Genomic DNA, 25,075 nt, shown 5'->3' on the forward strand with positions numbered 1-25,075 from the left:
TGAAAGTTACACCTGCTTTTAGTGTTCTTTCTTTCTAGCCAGCCAGCCAGCCAGCTGTTCTAAATGGTTTCATTATTAGTGTTGTGGCCTGGATACAGTGGCCTGTTCAAACAGCCGTATGTCTGCATCCTACATAGTGCACTACTTTTGACCAGAGCTCTATGGGCCCTGGTCCAAGTAGTGCACTATAAGGAATAGGATGCCATTTGGGACACATGAGTCACCCACCCAGAAAGCAGACTGACCTCGCGGCCTGGCAGGACACACCTCTTTAGGTTCAACACTGATCCCTTTCACTAGCTGACTGGAAATAGATGCTAACCCACTAAACACTTGTTTTCTATTTTATTACCTCAGTCTCTCCTTTTTTTTATGGTCATTTTTTGGGGACTTTGAATCCGTTTATTTTATTTTATTTCTCTCTCTCGCTCTCCCTTCTCTCTCGCCTAAATCAGCTTGATTATCACCTACCAAAACACACTAGTTGTTTTCTCTTTTATTTCAGTGGTCTAGCTAAATCAGCTCTCAGGGCGTTGCTCTGTGTTAGCCGGTCAAGAGGTGGCCTGCCCACAGTGGGGCTGTGTGGGGGAGAGGAAGCCTTTAGCCAGGGCCCAGCTAGTGGGCTGAGTGAGAGCAGCCATAACCCTGCCTCAGGCCCAGACCACGGGCATTCTGTGGTTCTGTTTAAGTGGAAGGTGACGGCTCAGTTTAGCTGCCTGTGGTTAAACTCAAAAGTGCTGCTCTTTGGGAAACCATGGGCTGCCGGCTGGGCTGGCTTTGTCAAAATGTTCCTACGTCAATGAAGCATGCCATCAAGTAAACAAAAGGCTGCTTATATCACAAAGTACATCCGGTTGTGACGTGTGTGTGTGTGTGTGTGTGTGTGTGTGTAAAAGCATGAGGTATAGTAGTGTTTTATGTTGTGGTCTGTGTACAACTAATACAACTGAGCTTGCTTTTACTGTACAGAGAGCTGCATTTAACACGCACAATGATGGCTTCCATTGCAATCTGAGCGGAACACGACATGCACTCATCTGTTCCTCCTGGTTTAATCATTGAAGTGAAGCTCATCTGCTAATTACAAGGGCTGGTCTGGATCGCCTGCTGATTTTAAAGCTCTCTGATCAGCTAAGAGGCCAATCTGCAAGCAGCTCTGTACACCCTGTACTGGACACTCCAGGTGGGCAGCCATATATAACTAGAGCGCTCTCTGAGTCTGAGGTCAAAGATCTTCTAAGACCATGTTGCTGGATTCATCTTCATTCTGCCTGGCTGGCAACCCTCCACAAGTGTATCGCCATCTGTGATTTATATTTGTTAATGCTCAAAAAATATTCACCTGGGCTTTTGTAGTTTGATGTATAGCTAACTTCTCCGAACAGACACATTCTAGATAAAGATGAAAGGACTATGTCAGACTTCCTAACCAAGCCCTTGAGTCTGAGCCCATCCCCTCAGAGGAGAAGTGCTCTGAGGTGGAGATCCTGCAAACTGTCACAATTAGCGCAAGTTATACACACACTATGATGCAATGCATGTTTGTACATGTCCCTATTCCAGCGTTTCCCAAATTCGGTCCTCCGGACCCCAAGGGGTGCATATTTTAGTTTTTTTGCCCTAAGCTTGATGATTAGTTTTTATTATTTAAAAAATGTATCAGCTGTGTAGTGTTAGGGCAAAAACCAAAATGTGTACCCCTTGGGGTCCCGAGGACCGAGTTTGGGAAACCCCACCCTTCAAATGAACCATAAATGGGGAGATATTGATGTCATGGTGTTTTTAGAAGTTCACCATGATTCAGTGCTGTCTTTGTTGTATTTATTTAGTGTTCTCTACAATCTCAGGTGGAGCAGTCTAAGGTGCTGGTAAAGGAAGGAGGAGTTCAGCTTCTTCTCACCATCGTTGACACGCCAGGGTTCGGAGACGCTGTCGACAACAGTAACTGGTACGTCTGACTGACTGACTAACCTGCCCTATATCTCTATCTGAATGTGTATATTCTACATTAAATGTAGTCACTGTTACCTGACATTGAGTAATGTCTGTGCTCTGCTCTCCTATAGCTGGCAGCCAGTCATTGATCACATCGACAGTAAGTTTGAGGATTACCTCAACTCAGAGTCCCGGGTCAATAGACGGCAAATGCCTGACAACAGAGTGCACTGCTGCCTCTACTTCATCACCCCCTCTGGACATGGGTAGGTACTGCAGCTGGTATGGTCTCCATTCTGAAACACAACATTGATATTCAGTGTTGAATCACAGTTGATATTGTGTCGCTTCTCAAAATGTGAATAATTCTTCAAGTGTTAAGAATCCAGTATTTTCCTTCTCTCATTTGAGATTAAGCATGATCCTATAGCTCTTGAGAATGTTCCCTAACAGGGCAGACGGGGTATTGGTCATGGGATGAAATCAGTAGTACAACTACTGTGTGCCTAAGACTGTTTACATGTTACTAGCTGGTCATCCACACTCCTGCCCCTGGTGAGGAGTACAGCTGTCAGTTTTCAATTAGGCCTAGCTGCCCGCCCCACTCTCGACCCCACGCTGAACCCCTACTGGAACTGCTGAGAGGCACACTGGGACAACATTTATATAATCTGTCCTCTCCTGGGTTCACTTTGTTTGAGGCTGTTTCCCCTCTGTATCTTGGCTCCAGTTCGTGCTCTGCTCTGCTCAACACACAGCTGTCCCTGCTGTTACATTACATCCCTACACTGGGCTGCTCTGTGCTCCCCATAAACAAAGGGTCATTTGACAGGCCAGCGCTCTCTCCATTTGGGTGTCAGTGCCCCTCACCATCTTGGCCCAAAGTGTGTCTATCTCTGACCAAGTCCTTGTTCTGTTCATGTGCCTGGCTGGCTGGCAGCAGTCTGTGGTCATCCAAGAGGACTAGCACCGTATGGCTCTATTCACAGTTAACATCTGTCGTCTCCTCTGTGTCCCCACGGGACTCTCACAGCACATTACCAGCACAGCTGGAACCAGGGCAGAGAGCAAAGTGTGTATCTAGGCCTAGTGTGTGTGTGTGTGCACAAACTGATCTTTCAAAATTAAGACTAAAACATTTCTCAAAAGTGCAATGATTCATTCTGTTCTTTTGAGCGAACTCTGTGAACGTAAAGTTTAATCTAGCCACAGCCAGCCAAGTCAGACTTGTACTAGACTTGTACTTGTTGGCATGCCCTTTAACTTTTTCTTGTCTGCGTGCCAGGATTCAACGTTGCTTAGATATCCCAGCATCTCCTTTCACAAACAGTCTGGAGTCTGTAACTCTGTATGAAATACCAATGTGATGGCTGTTTAAATTAGAGCTGTTTTCAGGCAGACAGAACAGAAGAATCCTGTTCTGCTCAGTGGATTTACAGTGTGTTGTGGGCCTGCCAGATGTGCAGTTTCAGCAGCAATGCTGCCATGGAGAGAGAGATTCATTCTGGAAACAAGAAATGCTGTTTTTTAGTCCCGAGGTCAGCCAAGCTGTGCAATCTGAGTTTTTCTCTTCTCTCTCTCCAGGTTGAAGCCTCTTGATATAGAGTTCATGAAGCGGTTACATGAAAAAGTGAACATCATCCCCCTCATCGCCAAAGCGGACACAATGACTCCTGAGGAGTGCCAACAGTTCAAGAAGCAGGTGTGTGTGTGTGTGTGTGTGTGTGTGTGTGTGTGTGTGTGTGTGTGTTAGCTCTGTGTACATACCGTGCTCTATGGGTGGCCTGTGTGTTTATGGTTTGTTAAAAAAAACACGTCTTTCTCTGAATGCAGAAGTCAACAGTTTGGTGTGTGATTAGTAGTTTATGCAAACTATTCCTGTGGGAGAGAACACATGCAATAAATAAGTGCTGCACAGTTGTTGCACAGAGCGAATGTGTGTGCTGAGCACAGTTTCCTCATCCTGTGTATTGACTGACCCTTCAGTGTGAGTGAGTATTGATATTTGTGACTCATTGGCCTAGATTGACAAAGCGAGAGGGGAGCAGGACTCATCTCCATCTCTATCGTTTCGTCTCTCCTCTCTGTCTCGGCTCGCTGTCTCTCCTCTTTGTCTCTCCTCTCTGTCTCGGCTCGCTGTCTCTCCTCTCTGTCTACGTCTCTGTCTGTCTACGTCTCTGTCTGTCTCGCCGCTGTCTGTCTCGCCGCTGTCTGTCTCGCCGCTGTCGGTCTCGCCGCTGTCGGTCTCGCCGCTGTCGGTCTCGCCGCTGTCGGTCTCGCCGCTGTCGGTCTCGCCGCTGTCGGTCTCGGTCTCGCCGCTGTCGGTCTCGCCGCTGTCGGTCTCGGTCTCGCCGCTGTCGGTCTCGCCGCTGTCGGTCTCGGTCTCGCCGCTGTCGGTCTCGCCGCTGTCGGTCTCGGTCTCGCCGCTGTCGGTCTCGCCGCTGTCGGTCTCGGTCTCGCCGCTGTCGGTCTCGCCGCTGTCGGTCTCGGTCTCGCCGCTGTCGGTCTCGTCGGTCTCGGTCTCGCCGCTGTCGGTCTCGCCGCTGTCGGTCTCGGTCTCGCCGCTGTCGGTCTCGCCGCTGTCGGTCTCGGTCTCGCCGCTGTCGGTCTCGCCGCTGTCGGTCTCGGTCTCGCCGCTGTCGGTCTCGCCGCTGTCGGTCTCGCCGCTGTCGGTCTCGCCGCTGTCTGTCTCGGTCTCGCCGCTGTCTGTCTCGGTCTCGCCGCTGTCTGTCTCGGTCTCGCCGCTGTCTGTCTCGGTCTCGCCGCCGTCTGGCGTGGTCTCGCTGTCGGACTCGCCGCCGTCTGGCGTGGTCTCGCTGTCGGACTCGCCGCCGTCTGGCGTGGTCTCGCTGTCGGACTCGCCGCCGTCTGGCGTGGTCTCGCTGTCGGACTCGCCGCCGTCTGGCGTGGTCTCGCTGTCGGACTCGCCGCCGTCTGGCGTGGTCTCGCTGTCGGACTCGCCGCCGTCTGGCGTGGTCTCGCTGTCTGTCGTGGTCTCGCTGTCTGTCGTGGTCTCGCCGTCTGTCGTGGTCTCGCTGTCTGTCTCGGTCTCGTCGCTGTCTGTCTCGGTCTCGTCGCTGTCTGTCTCGCACGCTGTCTCGTCGCTGTCTGTCTCGCACGCTGTCTCGTCGCGGTCTCGTCGCTGTCTGTCTCGCACGCTGTCTCGTCGCGGTCTCGTCGCTGTCTGTCTCGCACGCTGTCTCGTCGCGGTCTCGTCGCTGTCTGTCTCGCACGCTGTCTCGTCGCGGTCTGTCTCGGTCTCACTGTCTGTCTCGGTCTCACTGTCTGTCTCGGTCTCGCTGTCTGTCTCGGTCTCGCTGTCTGTCTCGGTCTCGCTGTCTGTCTCGGTCTCGCTGTCTGTCTCGGTCTCGCTGTCTGTCTCGGTCTCGCTGTCTGTCTCGGTCTCGCTGTCTGTCTCGGTCTCGCTGTCTGTCTCGGTCTCACTGTCTGTCTCGGTCTCACTGTCTGTCTCGGTCTCACTGTCTGTCTCCGGTCTCGTCGCTGTCTCATCCTTCTCTCTGTCATCTCTGTCTCATCTGTCTCTCACCTTTTCTCTGTCTCCTCTCTCACCTGTCTTGCTCTGTCTCCTCTCCTCGCTCTGTCTCCTCTCCTCGCTCCTCTCTCCTGTCGGTCTCGCCGCTGTCGGTCTCGGTCTCGCCGCTGTCGGTCTCGCCGCTGTTGGTCTCGGTCTCGCCGCTGTCTGTCTCGGTCTGTCTCGGTCTCGCCGCTGTCTGTCTCGGTCTCGCCGCTGTCTGTCTCGGTCTCGCCGCTGTCTGTCTCGGTCTCGCCGCTGTCTGTCTCGGTCTCGCCGCTGTCTGTCTCGGTCTCGCCGCTGTCTGTCTCGGTCTGTCTCGGTCTCGCCGCTGTCTGTCTCGGTCTCGCCGCCGTCTGTCTCGGTCTCGCCGCCGTCTGTCTCGGTCTCGCCGCCGTCTGTCTCGGTCTCGCCGCCGTCTGTCTCGGTCTCGCCGCCGTCTGTCTCGGTCTCGCCGCCGTCTGTCTCGGTCTCGCCGCCGTCTGTCTCGGTCTCGCCGCCGTCTGTCTCGGTCTCGCCGCCGTCTGTCTCGGTCTCGCCGCCGTCTGTCTCGGTCTCGCCGCCGTCTGTCTCGGTCTCGCCGCCGTCTGTCTCGCCGCCGTCTGGCGTGGTCTCGCTGTCGGACTCGCCGCCGTCTGGCGTGGTCTCGCTGTCGGACTCGCCGCCGTCTGGCGTGGTCTCGCTGTCGGACTCGCCGCCGTCTGGCGTGGTCTCGCTGTCGGACTCGCCGCCGTCTGGCGTGGTCTCGCTGTCGGACTCGCCGCCGTCTGGCGTGGTCTCGCTGTCGGACTCGCCGCCGTCTGGCGTGGTCTCGCCGTCTGTCGTGGTCTCGCTGTCTGTCGTGGTCTCGCCGTCTGTCGTGGTCTCGCTGTCTGTCGTGGTCTCGCCGTCTGTCTCGGTCTCGTCGCTGTCTGTCTCGCACGCTGTCTCGTCGCGGTCTCGTCGCTGTCTGTCTCGCACGCTGTCTCGTCGCGGTCTGTCTCGCACGCTGTCTCGTCGCGGTCTCGTCGCTGTCTGTCTCGCACGCTGTCTCGTCGCTGTCTGTCTCGGTCTCACTGTCTGTCTCGGTCTCACTGTCTGTCTCGGTCTCACTGTCTGTCTCGGTCTCACTGTCTGTCTCGGTCTCGTCGCTGTCTCCGGTCTCGTCGCTGTCTCTCTCGGTCTTGTCTCTCGCACCTCGGTCTCGTCTCTCGCACCTCGGTCTCGTCTCTGTGTCGTCTCTCTCTCATCTCTATCTCATCTCTGTCATCTATTCTCTCGGTCTCATCTATCTCTGTCTCGTCTCTCTCTCTGTCTCATCCTTCTCTCTGTCATCTCTGTCTCATCTGTCTCTCACTTTTTCTCTCTCCTCTCTCTCACCTGTCTTGCTCTGTCTCCTCTCCTCGCTCTGTCTCCTCTCCTCGCTCTGTCTCTTCTCCTCGCTCTGTCTCTTCTCCTCGCTCTGTCTCCTCTCTTGGTCTCCTATGTCTCATCTGTCATCTCTAGCTCTCTCTGTCTCATCGCTGTCTCTTTCTCCACCCCCATTGCTCTCACCTTTCTATATTTTTCTCCTCCCCTTCTCTCCCTCCCCTCTCTTCTTCCCCTCCTCCCTCCCTCCCTCTTATCTCTTTATAGATCATGCGAGAAATCACAGAGCACAAAATCAAAATCTACGAGTTCCCAGAAACTGACGATGAGGAGGAGAACAAGATAGTCAAGAAGATCAAGGTTTGGTTTCTCCCAGTGCGTGCGTGCGCACACACACACACACACACACACACACACACACACACACTGCTTTTATTCTCCACGCAAGAGATGGAATTGAATAGGAGAAAAAAACTTGACATGACAAACAAACATGAACACGCATCACTATCTTTATCCCGATTGCGATATGTCATGTTTACAGCCCCATAACATAAATCCAATAAATCTAACACTAGTGTTTTGGCTGAGCTGGCCCCAACAGCCCCAGTATTGACAAGAGACGGACTGGTTTGTTAGCTACCATGGAGACTGACTGGTTTGTTAGCTACCATGGAGACTGACTGGTTCGTTGGCGACCGTGGAGACTGACTGGTTCGTTGGCGACTGTGGAGACTGACTGGTTTGTTGGCGACCGTAAAAAAAAAAAAGATTTTAAAAATGATATTTATTTTGACCATAGAGCCATACAGAGTAGTTAGCTAGCTATCATAGAGATATACAGAGAAGTTAACTAGCTACCATAGGGCCATACAGGTAGAATTAGTATTGATTAGGTCACACAATCACACGTCCTCTACTGGTCCAGCACACTCTGCACTTATATTGTGTCACACACACGCAATCATATACACACAAGCAAATACACACAAACATATACACACACATACAGTGCCTTGCAAAAGTATTCATCCCCCTTGGCGTTTTTCCTATTTTGTTGCATTACATCCTGTAATTTAAATGGATTTTTATTTGGATTTCATGTAATGGACGTACACAAAATAGTCCGAATTGATGAAGTGAAATTTAAAAAAATTACTTGTTTCAAAGAATTGTGAAAAATTGACGGAAAAGTGGTGCGTGCATATGTATTCACCCACTTTGCGATGAAGCTCCTAAATAAGTTCTGGTGCAACCAATTACCTTCAGAAGTCACATAATTAGTTAGATTACACACAGGTGGACTTTATTTAAGTGTCACATGATCTCAGTATATATACACCTGTTCCGAATGGCCCCAGAGTCTGCAACACCACTAAGCAAGGGGCACCACCAAGCAAGCGGGCACCATGAAGACCAAGGAGCTCTCCAAACAGGTCAGGGACAAAGTTGTGAAGAAGTACAGATCAGGGTTGGGTTATAAAAAAATATCTGAAACTTTGAACGGAGCACCATTAAATCCATTATTAAAAAATTGTAAGAATATGGCACCACAACAAACCTGCCAAGAGAGGGCCGCCCACCAAAACTCACAGACCAGGCAATGAGGGCATTAATCAGAGAGGCAACAAAGAGACCAAAGATAACCCTGAAGGAGCTGCAAAGCTCCACAGCGGAGTTGGGAGTATCTGTCCATAGGACATATTTAAACCGGTCACTCCACAGAGCTGGGCTTTACGGAAGAGTGGCCAGAAAAAAGCCATTGCTTAAAGAAAAAAAATAAGCAAACACGTTTGGTTTTCGCCAAAGGCATGTGGGAGACTCCCCAAGCATATGGAAGAAGGTTCTCTGGTCAGATGAGACTAAAATGTAGCTTTTTGGTCATCAAGGAAAACGCTATGTCTGGCGCAAACCCAACACCTCTCATCACCCCAAGAACACCATCCCCACAGTGAAGTATGGTGGTGGCAGCATCATGCTGTGGGGATGTTTTTCATCGGCAGGGACTGGGAAACTGGTCAGAATGGAAGGAATGATGTATGGTGCTTAATTGAGGGAAACCTTTTTTCAGTCTTCCAGAGATTTGGGACTGGGACGGAGGTTCACCTTCCAGCAGGACAATGACCCTAAGCATACTGATAAAGCAACACTCGACTGGTTTAAGGGGATACATTTAAATGTCTTGGAATGGCCTAGTCAAATCCCAGACCTCAATCCAATTGAGAATCTGTGGTATGACTTAAAGATTGCTGTACACCAGCAGAACCCATCCAACTTGAAGGAGCTGGAGCAGTTTTGCCTTGAAGAATGGGCAAAAATCCCAGTGGCTCGACACCCCAAGAGACTTGCAGAGGTAATTGCTGCAAAAGGTGGCTCTACAAAGTATTGACTTTTGGGGGGGGGTGTGAATAGTTATGCACGCTCAAGTTTTCTGTTTCTCGTCTTATTTCTTGTTTGTTTCCCCCCCCAAAAAATATTTTGCATCTTCAAAGTGGTGGGCATGTTGTGTAAATCAAATTATACAAAACCCCAAAAAATCTATTTTAATTCCAGGTAGTAAGGCAACAAACTAGGAAAAATGCCAAGGGTGGGTGAGTACTTTTGCAAGCCACTGTACACACACACTAAGCACTGTTCTCAACTGTCACTGAGCTTGTGTGATCTCAATACACTACTTTATCTCCAGTCAGTTTTCCATCTAATTTAAAAAAGGGAAATCTGGTGAATATACTTCACTGCAGCGAAGGTCACACTAAAGTTGACTTCTGCAGACTGTGTGTGTGCAGATAGCCTCGTCTAACAGGTTTTCATTTATTTTTGTTTGTTGTGTGTCAGCTGTGTAACACTTGTCCCTCCCTCCTGCAGGATCGCTTACCCCTGGCTGTTGTTGGTAGCAACACCATCATCGTGGTTAACGAGAAGCGGGTGCGAGGGAGGCAGTACCCCTGGGGTGTGGCGGAAGGTGAGGAGTCATGGGTCAGAGGTCACAGTCAGGTACTGGCCTGGACACACACACACACACACACCAGTCTTTGGGTGTTATTCAATATTAGCACCAAGGTTGTCCTACACATACTGTGTCTCTGGGTTTAATTTGAAAGGTTTATGTCTGGAAGAAGTACAAGCTATCTCACCCTACTATGGGGTCAATACGTTATCCGGGAAACTGCACTCTGCTTATAGTTTGTGCGTCTGTGTGTGTTGGGGGAAGTGCATCTGCAGGTGATGTTGATTTAGAGTAACAGTTCTGCTTTGCCCCTTAGGCCTGCTCTGTGTCTCAATGCAAATGCTCACATTTCTATCAATCAAATGTATTTATAAAGCCCTTCTTACATCAGTTGACGTCAGAGTGCTGTACAGAAACCAAGCCTAAAACCCCAAATGGCAAGCAATGCAGATGTAGAAGCACGGTGGCTAGGAAAAACTCCCTAGAAAGGCAGGAACCTAGGAAGAAACCTAGAGAGGAACCAGGCTATGAGGGGTGGCCAGTCCTCTTCTGGCTGTGCCGGGTGGAGATTATAACAGAACATGACCAAGATGTTCAAATGTTCATAGATAATAATAATCACAGTGGTTGTAGAGGGTGCAACAGGTCAGCACCTCAGTAGGAAATGTCAGTTTCAGAGTATCTCTACCGCACCTGCTGTCTCTAGAGAGTTGAAAACAGCAGGTCTGTGACAAGGTAGCACGTCCGGTGAACAGGTCAGAGCTCCATAGCCGCAGGCAGAACAGTTGAAACTGGAGCAGCAGCACGACCAGGTGGACTGGGGACAGCAAGGAGTCATCAGGCCAGGTAGTCCTGAGGCATGGTCCTGTGAGTGAGAGAGATTTAAATTCACACCGGACACCGGGTAAGACAGGACAAATTCTCCAGATATAACAGACTGACTCTAGCCCCCCGACACAAACTATTGCAGCATAAATACTGGAGGTTGAGACAGGAGGGAGACACTGTGGCCCCGTCCGACGATACCCCTGGACAGGGCCAAACAGGCAGGATATAACCCCACCCATTTTGCCAAAGCACAGCCCCCACACCACTAGAGGGATATCTTCAACCACCAACTTACTATCCTGAGACAAGGCCGAGTATAGCCCACGAAGATCTCCCCCACGGCATGAACCCGTGGGGGCCAACCCGGACAGGAAGATCACGTTAGTGACTCAACCCACTCAAGTGACGCACCCCTCGGGATGGCATGGAAGAGCACCAGTAAGCCAGTGACTCAGCCCCTGTAGTAGTGTTTGAGGCAGAGAATCCCAGTGGAGAGAGCGGAACCGGCCAGGCAGAGACAGCAAGGGCGGTTTGTTGCTCCAGTGCCTTTCCGTTCACCTTCACACTCCTGAGCCAGACTACACTCAATCATAGGACCTACTGAAGAGATGAGTCTTCAATAAAGACTCTCACATAGATAGGCAGACAATTCCATAAAAATGTAGCTCTATAGGAGAAAGCCCTGCCTCCGGCTGTTTGTGTAGAAATTCTAGGGGCAGTAAGGAGGCCTGCGTCTTGTGACCGTAGCGTACGTGTAGGTATGTATGGCAGGACCAAATCGAAAAGATAGGTAGGAGCAAGCCCATGTAATGCGTTGTAGGTTAGCAGTAAAACCTTAAAATCAGCCCGTGCCGAAGCCGGCGTAGAGTCCCATCTACGTTTCTAGTTTCAGCTCACATAGTTGAAGTGACACAAGTATTTACACAAAAAGTGTATTAAAATGCAACACTATTCCTATACTAAACATTAGATTACTAGAACCAGGTTAAGTTCAGTAGCCTCCTGCCTAACAGTTGACATTTAGAGGTATGTTGTGTTATCAACATAGACTTGTTATGTTTTCTCTGGCCCTGTGTGTGTCTTGAGTGATAAAACTCTGTCTGCTAAAACTCAGCATTATCTACTGGTGACATAATGACCATGGAATGTTCTAAACAAATAGAGTAGCACTTATGTCATATTGTATACAGCGAACATGACATTTGTTAATGTCTAAAAAAAATGACAAGCGTTGAGATCGTATGACTGTTGCTATGTATCAACTTGTATCTATTTAGTTCTACTTCCACTCAATAGAACAGGCCCTTTAGATGGAGAGGTGTGTTTTGAGCAGGCAGTCCTGTATGTAGATGAGACGTGTTCTACTCAACAGGATATGTGTGTTCAGTTCTCTTTGATGCTAGACAGACAAACAGACAGAATGACAGGAAGCTGCAGGAGTGCCTTAGCACAAATAAAATATTTTTCCACTACCTAAAAAACCCAGAATGCATCCGACTAAGAAATATGTGCGCGCAGGAATGAAACGGCTCACGGGGAGAGATGAATTGAGAGCACTGATTTGAAAGAGGACAGGTTCACCATTTTAACACGCGGCTCTTGTTCATGCCTCTCTGCATCTCGTCTTCTTCACTCAAACTGACTTGATGGGTACAACTTGGACGTGCATATCCTTGGTTTTTCTTTAATATAACCTCATGTTAAGAACCGTTGTAAATTAGTCTACAATCTACAGCACTGTTCTTAGTAGAGTAGACATGTTTATGAAGTTTAGCTAGCTCTTCTGAACTTTAACTTCATGACCCCAGCAGTCATCACCCCAGAGCTCAAATCACACACACGCACACATGAATACCCTCTAACCCCATAACTTCTTCATGTCCCCCCTCTGCTCCCCACTGTTTTCTACCGCTGCATGAGTATATGGTAAAATCAGTTGTACCCTAAACTCTACCATTCAGATACAGCTCTTTATCTCTGTCTATGATGGTCTTTGATCTGTAATGAGTTATGTGTGTGGCTGTAGTTCTGGATTAGGCAGAGTTGTGTGCTCTCGACAGGATGAAATGTGGTTACTACTACTAGAGAATACCTCTGTGGTTCCATGTTACCCGCCCATGGGGAGGGAGTTTTGGAATTTAAAAAATGTTTCGGGCACCACGTAAGTGTAAATATAGAGAGGGCGGGAGAGGGCAAGGCCACTGTTCAGCTTTGTGATCCACTCCCTACAGCAGTCAAACAGAAACCTCAGAGGAACTAGTGTATGTGGTAGAGTATGTGGTGTCTGGCACCGCCCTGTGGCTGCTGACAGTATTACACCCATACACTCCTCCCTGTCTACTCCCCACAGCTCTCTAGGAAAATATCCCAATTGCATCTTCCCTGGAGCTGAGCCTAGCTCTCTAGCGCGCTCTCTCTCCTGTGACTGCCACACCCCCTGGTGGCTACTGACTGTACTCTCTCTAACTCTTTCGCCGTTCTCTCTCTCTCCTCTCTCTCTCTAGTGGAGAATGGAGAGCACTGTGACTTCACCATCCTGAGGAACATGCTCATCAGGTACCGTTACAGCACACACACTCTCCTCTGCATTATGGTCATGCCCCACTGAGCGTCCTGGTTTAAATGCTGCATGAGCAGCAGCAGATGGTAGGGAGATTATGGTGCCAGTTTTCAGTGCAATGTCAATCCTCACTGCGCTCTCTGACTGTTTAAATGGATTTTAATGTCACTATTGTTTTTTACTGTAAAGTGTATTGCTGTGGTTCATTTTAGTTGGAATAAAGTTGTATTTGATTTCAGTGGTTCTGTCTTCTTGTTCCAGAACTTACATTTCGTCTAAATAAAGTTTTAATTTGATTTTGATCCAGAACTCACATGCAGGACTTGAAAGACGTGACCAACAATGTCCACTATGAGAACTACCGCAGCAGGAAGCTAGCAGCCGTCACATACAACGGAGTGGACAACAACAAGAACAAGGGACCAATGACCAAGTGAGTACTAACCAAAAGTTGACTAAAGGTGTTTGTATGTGGTTCTGTTTTCCATTTCTCTCCATTCCAGGTCTTCTGTAACAGTGTGGATGAAGGGAAGGAGATGAGGACCTGCACTAACGCAATCCACTCCTCTGATCACAGGGACTAAGTCATCCACACACAACCCAGCATCTGGGCTGGATCTAACACAGTCTCATAAGCCTGAGCCACTGCTAATTCACAGCCAAGTATAGAGAACCTCACTAAAATTATGCACTGTAATATCACAGTAACCACCAGCATCCATTAGCTAGCTAATAGCTCTCTAACGCATGGTCATCATAATATCAGCATGCTAAGTGTGTGTATGTTTCTGTTTTTTTAGATTTGACACAAATGAAGGCATGTAAGTGTCATTTCAGTTCTTCAAGAACCCCTTGTTAGCTATGTTTCTATACTCTCCTCTGTTTTTCCCTCGTACAGATATGTGTTGTATAGAGATGCTGTTCTTTATTTGACGCTAGAGGCCCCTACCAGCTCATGAAATGGATATCATTCTACGGCAATCTAGCAAACTGCCCAGTCTTCATTGAATACTTGTTGGCTGAATAGTCTCCAATAGTCTTCCTGGAAAATCGTATTTGTTGTCCTGTGAAGGGGCTCTTGCTTTCTTTGTGAGCTTCACTCAGCGTCCGTACCAGTAGAGCTTGTTGGTGACTTGGCGTTCACTAACTCAGCGACGCAATGGCTTGGCTTTACTAACACAGACAGAAATGGCTATTGAATCGCTGGGTCTTCCTCTCCCATGTTCCTCCTCATCCTTCTCCAGGCATAAGTGTATGCAAGAGAGATCGTGACAGGAATTTCCACCCTGGCCCAAAGTCTGAGTTTGACTGCTCTGGGCTGGGGTGCACGGCTTTAGACTGATGGATGTTGTGTGTGCACATGCCTCAACCTTGCAGGAGTCCATTGGCCCAGATGGAGGAGGAGAGGAGGGAGCACGTGGCCAAGATGATGAAGATGGAGATGGAAATGGAACAGGTGTTTGAGATGAAGGTCAAGGAGAAGATCCAGAAGCTCAAAGACTCTGAGCAAGAGGTACAGGAACCTAACAGAACACCTTCACACCACTCAATCAAATCACTAAAATACTCTGTTTGTTCCCATGTTTATTAGTGTATTTTCCATAGAGCAATCTCACTAAAAAGACGCACCACCGTTTTGAATGGTTAAATTGATTTAATTAACAGAAATATAGATAATAGGCCTTATCTTACCTAAAGTTAACACTACAAAATGCATCATTAGTAATTCAACATGGGTACAGTCCATAGAGGGCTTGAGCTGTCAGAGGATGATTTAGAGGCAGACAGGAAGCCCATCACTGCAGCTCCAACACCCTCAGAATGGCTTCCAGTTTCTCATCAGAAAAGAGACACTGCTGGTCACTCCTCCCACTCCAAAGCCTTTCTCCTCTCATGCTGCATGATTCTGTCCAGGGTCTATCTCACTGTCGCTCTGTAAAAGAGAAACATACTCCTCACCTCCGTGTACCAGTCAACCAGAAGGTTCTGCTCCTGCTTAGACGGGTGCTGGCTGTGTTCAAGGACAAGGGTCACATGTCTGAGCTGGGATGTCCAGTACTGCTCACACTGCCAGAGACCCGGGCTGTCTCCCTCAACCTCTGCTATCCATGATGCCATCCATGGTACAGCCTGGACAAAATGCTGGATGAAGTCACTCAAGCTTAGATAGGAGAAACAAGTCACCTCTAGTCTTGGGGTGTTGCCACCCATCTGAGTTCCAAATCAACATTGGCGCCTTACAACCAAACATTCTAAATTCAAAATGTTCTACTGAAGTTGCTCTATTTAATTGTGATATCATCATATTCAAATGTAAATGTATTCTTAGGATTTAGAATCACCAAGGGAACGGCAGAATGCTTTCAAATCATCACCAACTCTTGACTCTTTGCAGCAGACATGATGAAATGTTTTAACATGGTCATAGCTGTGATTACATCATACTCAGTCAAACACACACACACACACACACACACACACACACACACACACACACACACACACACACACACACACACACACACACACACACAACTCCAGCCATGCAAATGGTGAAAACTGTCCTGTGTCCGGTGTCCTGTCTGCAGCTCCAGCGGCGCCACGAGCAGATGAAGAAGAATCTGGAGGCCCAGCACAAGGAGCTGGAGGAGAAGAGACGCCAGCTGGAGGATGAGAAGAACAACTGGGAGGCACAGCAGAGGGTGCTGGAGCAACAGAAACTAGACTCCTCCAGGTACAACACACTACTACAACACATACATACATTTCTATACAACAGCATTACATGGAGTCAACCATGAACAATTATTCAACCAATTTTTGTGGTGTTGTATAATACAGTATTTATTTTTCTACTACTCACCTCATCCTGTACCTTCATAGAATATGATGGAATATTACTTAGTGTCCATTTGTTGAGAAACAGACTTGTTTCAAAGGTTGGAGGAAAGGGCAGAGATCAAAACACACACACACCCTTTGAGACAATACACACCTGTTGAAAGTCTGGAAACGGCACAGGGCTCTTCCGCTAGCGGAACCCCCCCCCAACATTCCACTGAAAAAAGGCATATTTTTTTGAAATATTTAACTTTCACACATTAACAAGTCCAATACAGCAAATGAAAGATAAACATCTTGTGAATCCAGCCAACATGTCCGATTTTTTAAATGTTTTAGAGCGAAAACACAACATATATTTATGTTAGCTCACCACCATATCCAAAAAAACACAGCCATTTTTTCACAGCAAAGATAGCTTTCACAAAACCCACAAATAGAGATAAAATTAATCACTAACCTTTGAACATCTTCATCAGATGACAGTCATATGACATGTTACACAATACATTTATGTTTTGTTCGATAATGTGCATATTTATAGCCACAAATCTTGGTTTACATTGGCGCCATGTTCAGAAATGCCTCCAAAATATCCGGAGTAATTACAGAGAGCCATGTCAAATAACAGAAATACTCATCATAAACTTTGATGAAAGATACATGTTTTACATATAATTAAAGATACACTGGTTCTTAATGCAACCGCTGTGTCAGATTTTTTGTTTTTTTATTAAAAAATAAAAACTTTAGTAAAAAGCACACCATGCAATAATCTGAGACGGCGCTCAGTCATTCTCCACCATGTTGGAGTCAACAGAAATACGAAATTACATCATAAATATTTCCTTACCTTTGATGATCTTTCATCAGAATGCAGTGCCAGGAATCCTAGTTCCACAATAAATCGTTGTTTTGTTTTATAATGTCCATTACTTCTGTCGAATTAGCAACTTTAGCTAGCATGTGTAGTACACATGTCTAAACACTTGCGCAATTGAACGAAAACGTTGAACGAAAACTTCAAAAAGTGATATTACAAGTCGAATAAACTGGTCAAACTCAGTTGAGAATCAATCTTCAGGATGTTTTTATCATATATATCCAATAACGTCCCAACCGGAGCATTTCTTCATGTCTATATAACTCATGGCAAACATGGACATCACATGCCTAGCGTGCATAGCCAGGAACTGGCAATCTGCCAGACCAGTCACTCCAATAGCTCTCATCCGGCCCCACATCATGCTATTGGCTTCATTCAACGTTCTACTGACTGTTGACATCTAGTGGAAGGCGTATGAAGTGTATACAGATCCATAAATGAATAAATTACCATCGACCCATTTCAGATTTTTCACTTCCTGTTTGGAAGTTTGCCTGCCAAATGAGTTCTGTTATACTCTCAGACATAATTCAAACGGTTTTTAGAAACTTCAGAGTGTTTTCTATCCAATAGTAATAATAATATGCATATATTATCATCTGGAACAGAGTAGGAGGCCGTTCAATTTGGGCACCAATTCATCCAAAAGTGAAAATGCTGCCCCCTATCCCAAACAAGTTAATCAACATAGCTCTCTCTCTCTCGCCCTACAGGACCTTGGAAAAGAACAAAAAAAAGAAGATATTTTAAAAGTATTGCAGGAGGACCACCATGTAACAATGTACTAGTTGCCAATTTACCAGCCTGGACTGTCAGTTTGCCTGTCGACCAACAACCTGTTACTGTGTGTATGTGTGACGGAGCAGCGTGGTCTGTCTGGGGGAAGTTGGTTCTAACTGGGGGAGAGAGGGTCCTCCATTAAACTCAAACTCACTTTCAGACAGACTCAGTCCTGGAACATGCTATATCACTATACTATTTCTCCTTTTCTCTCTCTCCCTCTTTTTTATTTTATTTATATATGTATTTTCTTCCTGAAGTGGGCACATTAGATGGTTGTACAATCATGTTTTGTGGTTCAGTGACACACAGAAAAACAAAACACACCGGTATCAGCTCTTTCATGATTTCAGAAAGTTTAAAAAAAAATGTTATACCCCAGAATGCCACAACTATTTTTCTTTCACTTTTTCTCTTTCTAGTTAATGACCTTGGAGACAGACTGCACTGCTATGTTGTAGTGTTCTATTTAACGCCAAATGACCAAACGGCAGAGTAGGAAGCTACTCACCTCAAGCTACTCACCTCAAGCTACACACCTCAGGCGTTTTGTTTTATAATGTTTTTGTTATTTAGTTGTCGCTTTTATTTTTATAATCCTGATCCCAAAATGATATGTTCTTCCATCTCTTGTAATTTAAATGATCTAGCTATGGACGGCATGTTAGAACATTTGATTTATTATTATTTTTGGTCCTTTATTATATTGGGTCTGCTACAGTAATCATTTGTTCATTATTCGTTTCATGTTTGTTTGCAGGTGTTTCCCATTCTGGTCTTGGAGGTCTACTGTGCACACTGGATTTCACTCCAGCTGACACGTAGTAGGCCCCCTTGACCACGGCTAGGAAACCCTGTTTTAGAAGACTGTGGGGAGGAATGCTTGGTTGTTGACTCAACCCGTTAACACAACCCTATTGTTGTTATTGTTGTTTACTTACAATTTCCAATAGCTGTAAATAAACAAGTCTATATTGACTGTAATAAACAACTGTGGGGTTCCCTTCCCAAACATCACATTTAACTCTGTTCATGTCCTGCATCTCTATTTTTTATTTGTCTTTTGTTTTTATAGTCCTGTAATAAACTTGTGATGATACAACCCAGCGTGGTTTTATTGAAGGTTTTTGTTAAAATGGAAGGGAATTACTGTGGGAAGATGTGGCTTAGCTCACCTTTGAGTCAAATTACAAGCCATAAACTGTCTTCTGAAATGTATTGTCCTTCTCACCAAGATGCACGCTATATTTCACCAGCAGGGGGCAGTGAATAACTACTGACTCCGTCATATCCCAAAAAGCAGGGATCATCAACTAAACTCAGCAAAAAAAGCAACGTCCTTTATTCAGGACCCTGACTTCCAAAGATAATTCGCAACAATCCAAATAACTTCACAGATCTTCATTGTAAAGTGTTTAAACACTGTTTCCCATGCTTGTTCAAAGAACCATAAACAATTAACATGCACCTGTGGAACGGTCGTGAAGACTAACAGCTTACAGACGGTAGGCAATTAAGGTCACAGTTATGAAAACTTAGGACACTAAAGAGGCCTTTCTACTGACTTGGAAAAACATCAACTAGATTCAGCCATGGGATGATTTTGTTTATTGAGCAAATGGTCTGGGGGCTAGAACATAATTACAAATAATTCGTAGGATTGTAAATTGACCACAAGAACCCAATCAGATATATTTGACTAAAACAAAATTATTTATAACCTTGCTTACATTTGTATATGATTACCGGTCTTTGTGCTCGTCTCCACCCCCCTCCAGGTGTCGCCCATCTTCCCCATTATCCCCTGTGTATTTATACCTGTGTTCTCTGTTTGTCTGTTGCCAGTTCGTTTTGTTCGTGAAATCTACCAGCGTTTGTTCCCCTGCTCCTGTTTGTTTCTTGCTCCTGTTTCCTAGTCCTTCCCGGTTTTGACCCTTCTGCCTGCCCCGACCCTGAGCCTGCTTGCCAATCTATACCTTGCCCCATCTCACTTGATTATTGACCCTGAGACTGCCTGCCGTTCTGGACTCTTTGCACATTCTCTGGATTACTGACCCCTGCCCGCCTTTGACCTGTCGTTTGCCTGGCCCTGTATTAGAAATAAACTTTTGTTTCTTTGACACTGTCTGCATCTGGGTCATACCTGAAACCTGATAGTACGAACTGGCCATGACTGACCCAGTAGACTCGGACTCTCTCCGTAACGCCATCTCCTCCCAAGGAGCCACCATTGGAAGGCACGAGGAGTTGCTTCGTGGTCTTATGGAGGGGTTCCAGACCTTGGCCGAACGCCACGACCAAGCATTGAACACATTTCTGGAGCAATTCCGTGGGTTGTCTACTATGCAGCCTACCACGACGGTAACCTCCCAGCCCCTCAGTAACCCAGCTGTTAGTGCGCCGTCACCCCGGTTTCCCGGGAACCCCGCTTACCTTCACTGGAGTGCTTCGATGGATAGTCGGGCACCTGTTGGGTGTTTCTCGCTCAGTATTCACTCATCATCGAGCTACAGCCCTCCTCCTTCCCCGCAGACTGCTCTAAGATAGCCTACCTCATCACGTTGATGTCCGGGAGGGCTCTCGCCTTGGCTACGGCAATATGGGAACAACAGTCGGCCGTATGCTCCACCATTCCCGCGGAGTACCAGGACCTCCGGGAGGTGCTCAGTAAGGCCCGGGCCTCTTTGCTGCCACCACATCGACCTTATGACTGCAGGATTGATCTTCTCCCAGGTACCACTACACCCCGAGGACGACTGTACTCTCTGTCGCGTCCGGAGACCAAGGCTATGGAGACCTACATTGAGGACTCCCTAGCTGCTGGGTTCATCTGTCCTTCTGCCTCCCCTGCCGGCGCAGGGTTCTTTTTTGTGGAGAAGGACAAAACCCTGTGCCCGTCCATCGACTACTGAGGTCTCAACGACATCACGGTGAAGAACTGCTACCCGCTACCTCTCATCTCCTCTGCCTTCGAGCCGCTCCAGGGGGCCACCGTGTTCTCCAAGCTGGACTTACGGAACGCCTACCACCTGGTGCGGATACGGGAAGTGGACGAGTGGAAGACTGCCTTCAACACGGCCAGCAGCCACTACAAGTACCTGGTCATGCCCTTTGACCTTACCAACGCCCCTACTGTGTTTCAAGCTCTGGTTAATGATGTTCTCCGTGACATGTTGAAACGATTCGTCTTCGCCAACCTCGATGACATCCTCATCTTCTCCTGCCCTACCCAAGAATACGTGCTCTACATCTCCACAGGTTCTCCAACACTTCCTGGAGAACCAGCTTTTTGTAAAAGCAGAGAAGTGCGAATTCCATCGCTCCACCATCCCCTTTCTGGATTACATCATCGCTGCAGGGAGCGTACAGATGGATCTCGGGAAGGTGAGAGCGATAGTGGATTGGCCCCAGCCTACGTCCAGAGTACAGCTGCAGCGTTTCCTGGGTTTCGCCAACTTTTATCGCCTGGCTTTCCCCCCTGTCTGCCCTCACCTCTCCCAAGGTTCCATTCACGTGGTCCCCAGCTGCTGACCAGGTGTTCCGGGATCTCAAACACCGCTTCAAACAGCTCCCATCTTGTTTCATCCTGACCGTCCCGCCAGTTCGTGGTGGAGGCCGATGCTTCAGATACGCCTCAACGCCACGGAGAGGACCTACAATGTCGGGAATCGGGAGCTTCTCGCAGTAAAGATAGAGGAGTGGAGGCACTGGCATTCATTGTGTGGACCAACCACAAGAACCTGGAATATCTCCGCACCGCCAAGCACCTCAATTCCAGGCAGGCTAGGTGGGCCCTACTGTTCACCCGGTTCAATTTCTCCCTCTCTTACCGGCCGGGATCCAAGAATGTCAAGCTGGATGCACTGTCATGGTGCTATAGCCCCACGACTACTATCCCAGAACCTGAGACCATCCTTCCCACCTCATGCCTGGCGATGGAACTCAGCTGGGGAATAGAGAAGCAGGTTCGGGAGGCACAGGGTTCCCAGCCAAACCCGGGGGGGGGGTCCAGATAACCGGATGTTCGTGCCTGACGCGGTCCGTGGGCCCACTCCTCCTGGCTTGCCTGGCACCCGGGCTCCCGTTGGACCCTGGCTTTTGTGTGACAACACTTGTAGTGGCCTACCATGGTTCCTGACGTCTCCGCGTTTGTCGCCGCTTACACGGTCTGTGCACAGAACAAGACTCCTCGGCAAGCTCTGGCTGGTCTCCTCCAACCTCTGCCTGTCCCTCACCGTCCGTGGTCTCACATCTCCCTGGACTTTGTCACGGATCCCCCCCCCCCCCCCCCCGGCTGATGGCAACCGCTCACCTCATTCCTCTCCCCAAGCTACCCTCTGCCAAAGAGATGGCCCATCTCATGGTGCAGCACATCTTCCAGATCCATGGACTTCCAGTTGACATGGTCTCCAACCGGGGTCCTCAGTTCTCATCCCGGTTCTGGAAGGCGTTCTGCACCCTCATTGGGTCGTCTGGGTTCCACCCCCAGTCCAACGGCCAGTCAGAGCAAGCCAACTGTGCGCTGCCTGGTCTCCGCCAACCCCACCACCTGGAGCCAATAGCTTGTGTGGGTTGAATACGTCAGCAACATCCTTCCCTGCTCTGCCACGGGCCTATCAGCCCCTACTCTTTCCTGAGCAGGAAGAAGAGGTCGGCATACCTTCTGCCCAGATGTTTGTTCGCCGCTGTCGTCATACCTGGAGGAGAGCCCGGTAAGCCCTCAAGACCACCTCCAGGTATCGACGACAAGCAGATCGCCACCGAACCCTGGCTCCCCGGTATCATCTCGGGCAGAAGGTATGGCTGTCCACCTGGGATCTGCCCTTCCGGGTGGAATCCCGCAAACTCTCCCCCCGGTTTATTGCCCCGTACCCTTCGTATACATCCCACCTTTCATGTGCCCAGAGTTAAACCCATGTCTCACAGCCCTTTGTCTCCTTGCCCCACCTCATTAGATTATTGACCCCTGCCTGCCCTGACCCTGAGACTGGCTGCCGTTCTGGACCCTTTGCACCTTCTATGGATTACTGACCCTTGCCTGCCTTTGACCTGTCTTTTGCCTGCCCCTGTATTAGAAATAAATGTTTGTTTCCTAGACACTGTCTGCATCTGGGTCATACCTGAAACGTGATATCTCTATTATGCGTGAGAATACTGAACAGATTTCCAAAGTTGTAATCACTTGGAGCTGATTTCAACAGTCTTTTATGTCCAGTTGGGGAACCCTGCCATACAGTCATATCTCAGGAGTTTCCAGGCTATGCTTGATCACTCATCACACACTTTCTCTCTGTGTCCTTGAACATTCTGCTCTTTAGACTTGAGTACCTGATCATCTCATCATGGTGTACTCCAAACCTGAATCCTGCTGACTAGAGAAATGCACTCAGATTTTGCATGAGTCCATTGGGGAGATCGCTGATTATGTTTGACTTTTACCCACATCAGGTGAAAGAGACTAAAGGTAAAAGTAGATAGTCTCTCGTTTAATGTAAGTGGCAAACAGGAATTCCTTGGTTGAGGAAATATAGTGCTTAGTTAGCACAAATACAAATTGACCAACAAGCTGAAATTGACTTGGACTATTTTCTTTTCTCATTGTTCAGATTACTATTTTATTTTTTATTTATTTTTAATTTCACCTTTATTTAACCAGGTAGGCCAGTTGAGAACAAGTTCTCATTTACAATTGTGACATGGCCAAGATAACATAAACAACACAGTTACACATGGAATAAACAAATGTAAAGTCAATAACACAATAGAAAAAATCTATATACAGTGTGTGCAAATGAGGTAAGATTAGGGAGGTAAGGCAATAAATAGGCCGTAGTGGCGAAGTAATTACAATTTAGCAATTAAACACTGGAGTGATAGATGTGCAAGTAGAGATACTGGGGTGCAAAGGAGAAAAAAATAACAATATGGGGATGAGGTAGTTAGTTGGATGGGTTATGTACAGGTGCAATGATCTGTGAGCTGCTCTGACAGCTGATGCTTAAAGTTAGTGAGGGAGATATGAGTCTCCAGCTTCAGTGATTTTTGCAATTCGTTCGAGTCATTGGCAGCAGAGAACTGGAAGGAAAGGCAGACAAAGGAGGAATTGGCTTTGGGGGTGACCAGTGAAATATACTTGCTGGAGCGCGTGCTGCTATGGTGACCAGTGAGCTGAGATAAGGCAGGGCTTTACCTAGCAAAGACTTATAGATGACCTGGAGCCAGTGGGTTTGGCGACGAATATGAAGCGAGGGCCAGCCAACGAGAGCATACAGGTCACAGTGGTGGGTAGTATATGGGGCTTTGGTGACAAAACGGATGGCACTGTGATAGACTGCATCCAATTTGCTGAGTAGAGTGTTGGAGGCTATTTTGTAAATGACATCGCCGAAGTCAAGGATCGGTAGGATGGTCAGTTTTGTGAAGGATGCTTTGTTGCGACATAGGCAGCCGATTCTAGATTTAATTTTGGATTGAAGATGCTTATTGTGAGTCTGGAAGGAGAGTTTAGTCTAACCAGATACCTAGGTATTTGTAATTGTCCAGAGTGGTGATGCTGGACGGGCGGGCAGCAATCTGTTGAAGAGCATGCATTTAGTTTTACTTGCATTTAAGAGCAGTTGAAGGCCACGGAAGGAGAGTAGTATGGCATTGAAGCTCGTCTGGAGGTTAGTTAATACAGTGTCCAAAGAACACAGTATAGTTAACTTTTTTTTGTTTGTACTTTTTTCTTTCCGTGTTATTCAAACAAAAAGGGTCCCTTTGGAACTCACACACACTGCCCCAGCCACTCTAGAATCACGCCATAGCCCCTCTGTCAGCCGGCTATGTTTGCCCACCTTTCTACTTGCTGATTGGTCAAGGGCTTTACCTGGTCATCCAGGTGATTGGTGCCTTGACCAATCTGAACAGACCAGTCTAAAGGTCCAATGTTTCAGTCCACATAGCTTTGTATTGACTGACCATTCGTGGAGACAGGGATGTAGGCCATGCATTGGACTGTCTCCCAATATTGTCTGCCGCAAAGAAAAAGTTAACTGATACCCCTGTTCTGTAAAGTATATTCTGTTGTGTATTTGCTGTTACTTTCTGACTGAACAATGTTTAATGCAAAATAACTTTTGTTCATATCTAAATATCATCTTGGTCATCTAAATAAACTTCGGAACCATCCAGTTTGGATTATTTTGAGACCAAATAATTGGTAAGACTTTGCTTGAATTTTTTCCCTGCCAAGAACTTTCCCTGAAAGTTGGTTTCTTAAGTCCTTTGTTGTTGTAATACATTTTTTACTGTCATTTTTTTCATCATATTTACTTGGACTAAGAAAATGCACTTTATGACACTTAAGAAGCATTATGACCATCAGAATCACATAAGCCACCCAGGCTTATCACCTATATGGTCAGTCATCAGTCAAAA

At 47.5% G+C, this 25,075-nt stretch overlaps 1 protein-coding gene across 2 annotated transcripts in view; it reads left to right on the top strand.

Annotated features, from left to right (window-relative positions):
- The window catches only part of LOC120026926 (septin-7), a 51,781-nt gene extending 33,019 nt beyond the window's left edge, over positions 1 to 18,762 (top strand). Inside the window, exons 5-15 of one of the 2 annotated variants that reach the window (XM_038971692.1) lie at positions 1,848 to 1,948; positions 2,067 to 2,201; positions 3,520 to 3,637; positions 7,082 to 7,174; positions 9,680 to 9,776; positions 13,094 to 13,145; positions 13,457 to 13,582; positions 13,950 to 13,970; positions 14,527 to 14,662; positions 15,738 to 15,883; positions 17,590 to 18,762. In XM_038971692.1, the coding sequence (XP_038827620.1) occupies positions 1,848 to 1,948; positions 2,067 to 2,201; positions 3,520 to 3,637; positions 7,082 to 7,174; positions 9,680 to 9,776; positions 13,094 to 13,145; positions 13,457 to 13,582; positions 13,950 to 13,970; positions 14,527 to 14,662; positions 15,738 to 15,883; positions 17,590 to 17,626 (1,062 nt within the window). In that variant the 3' untranslated portion in view covers positions 17,627 to 18,762. The remainder of the gene's footprint in view (positions 1 to 1,847; positions 1,949 to 2,066; positions 2,202 to 3,519; positions 3,638 to 7,081; positions 7,175 to 9,679; positions 9,777 to 13,093; positions 13,146 to 13,456; positions 13,583 to 13,949; positions 13,971 to 14,526; positions 14,663 to 15,737; positions 15,884 to 17,589) is intronic. The other variant, XM_038971693.1, reaches the window with a different exon arrangement.
- Positions 18,763 to 25,075: the final 6,313 nt, after the last annotated feature.

The sequence above is a fragment of the Salvelinus namaycush genome, chromosome 32 (genome assembly GCF_016432855.1).
Source record: "Salvelinus namaycush isolate Seneca chromosome 32, SaNama_1.0, whole genome shotgun sequence".
Lineage (NCBI taxonomy): Eukaryota > Metazoa > Chordata > Actinopteri > Salmoniformes > Salmonidae > Salvelinus > Salvelinus namaycush.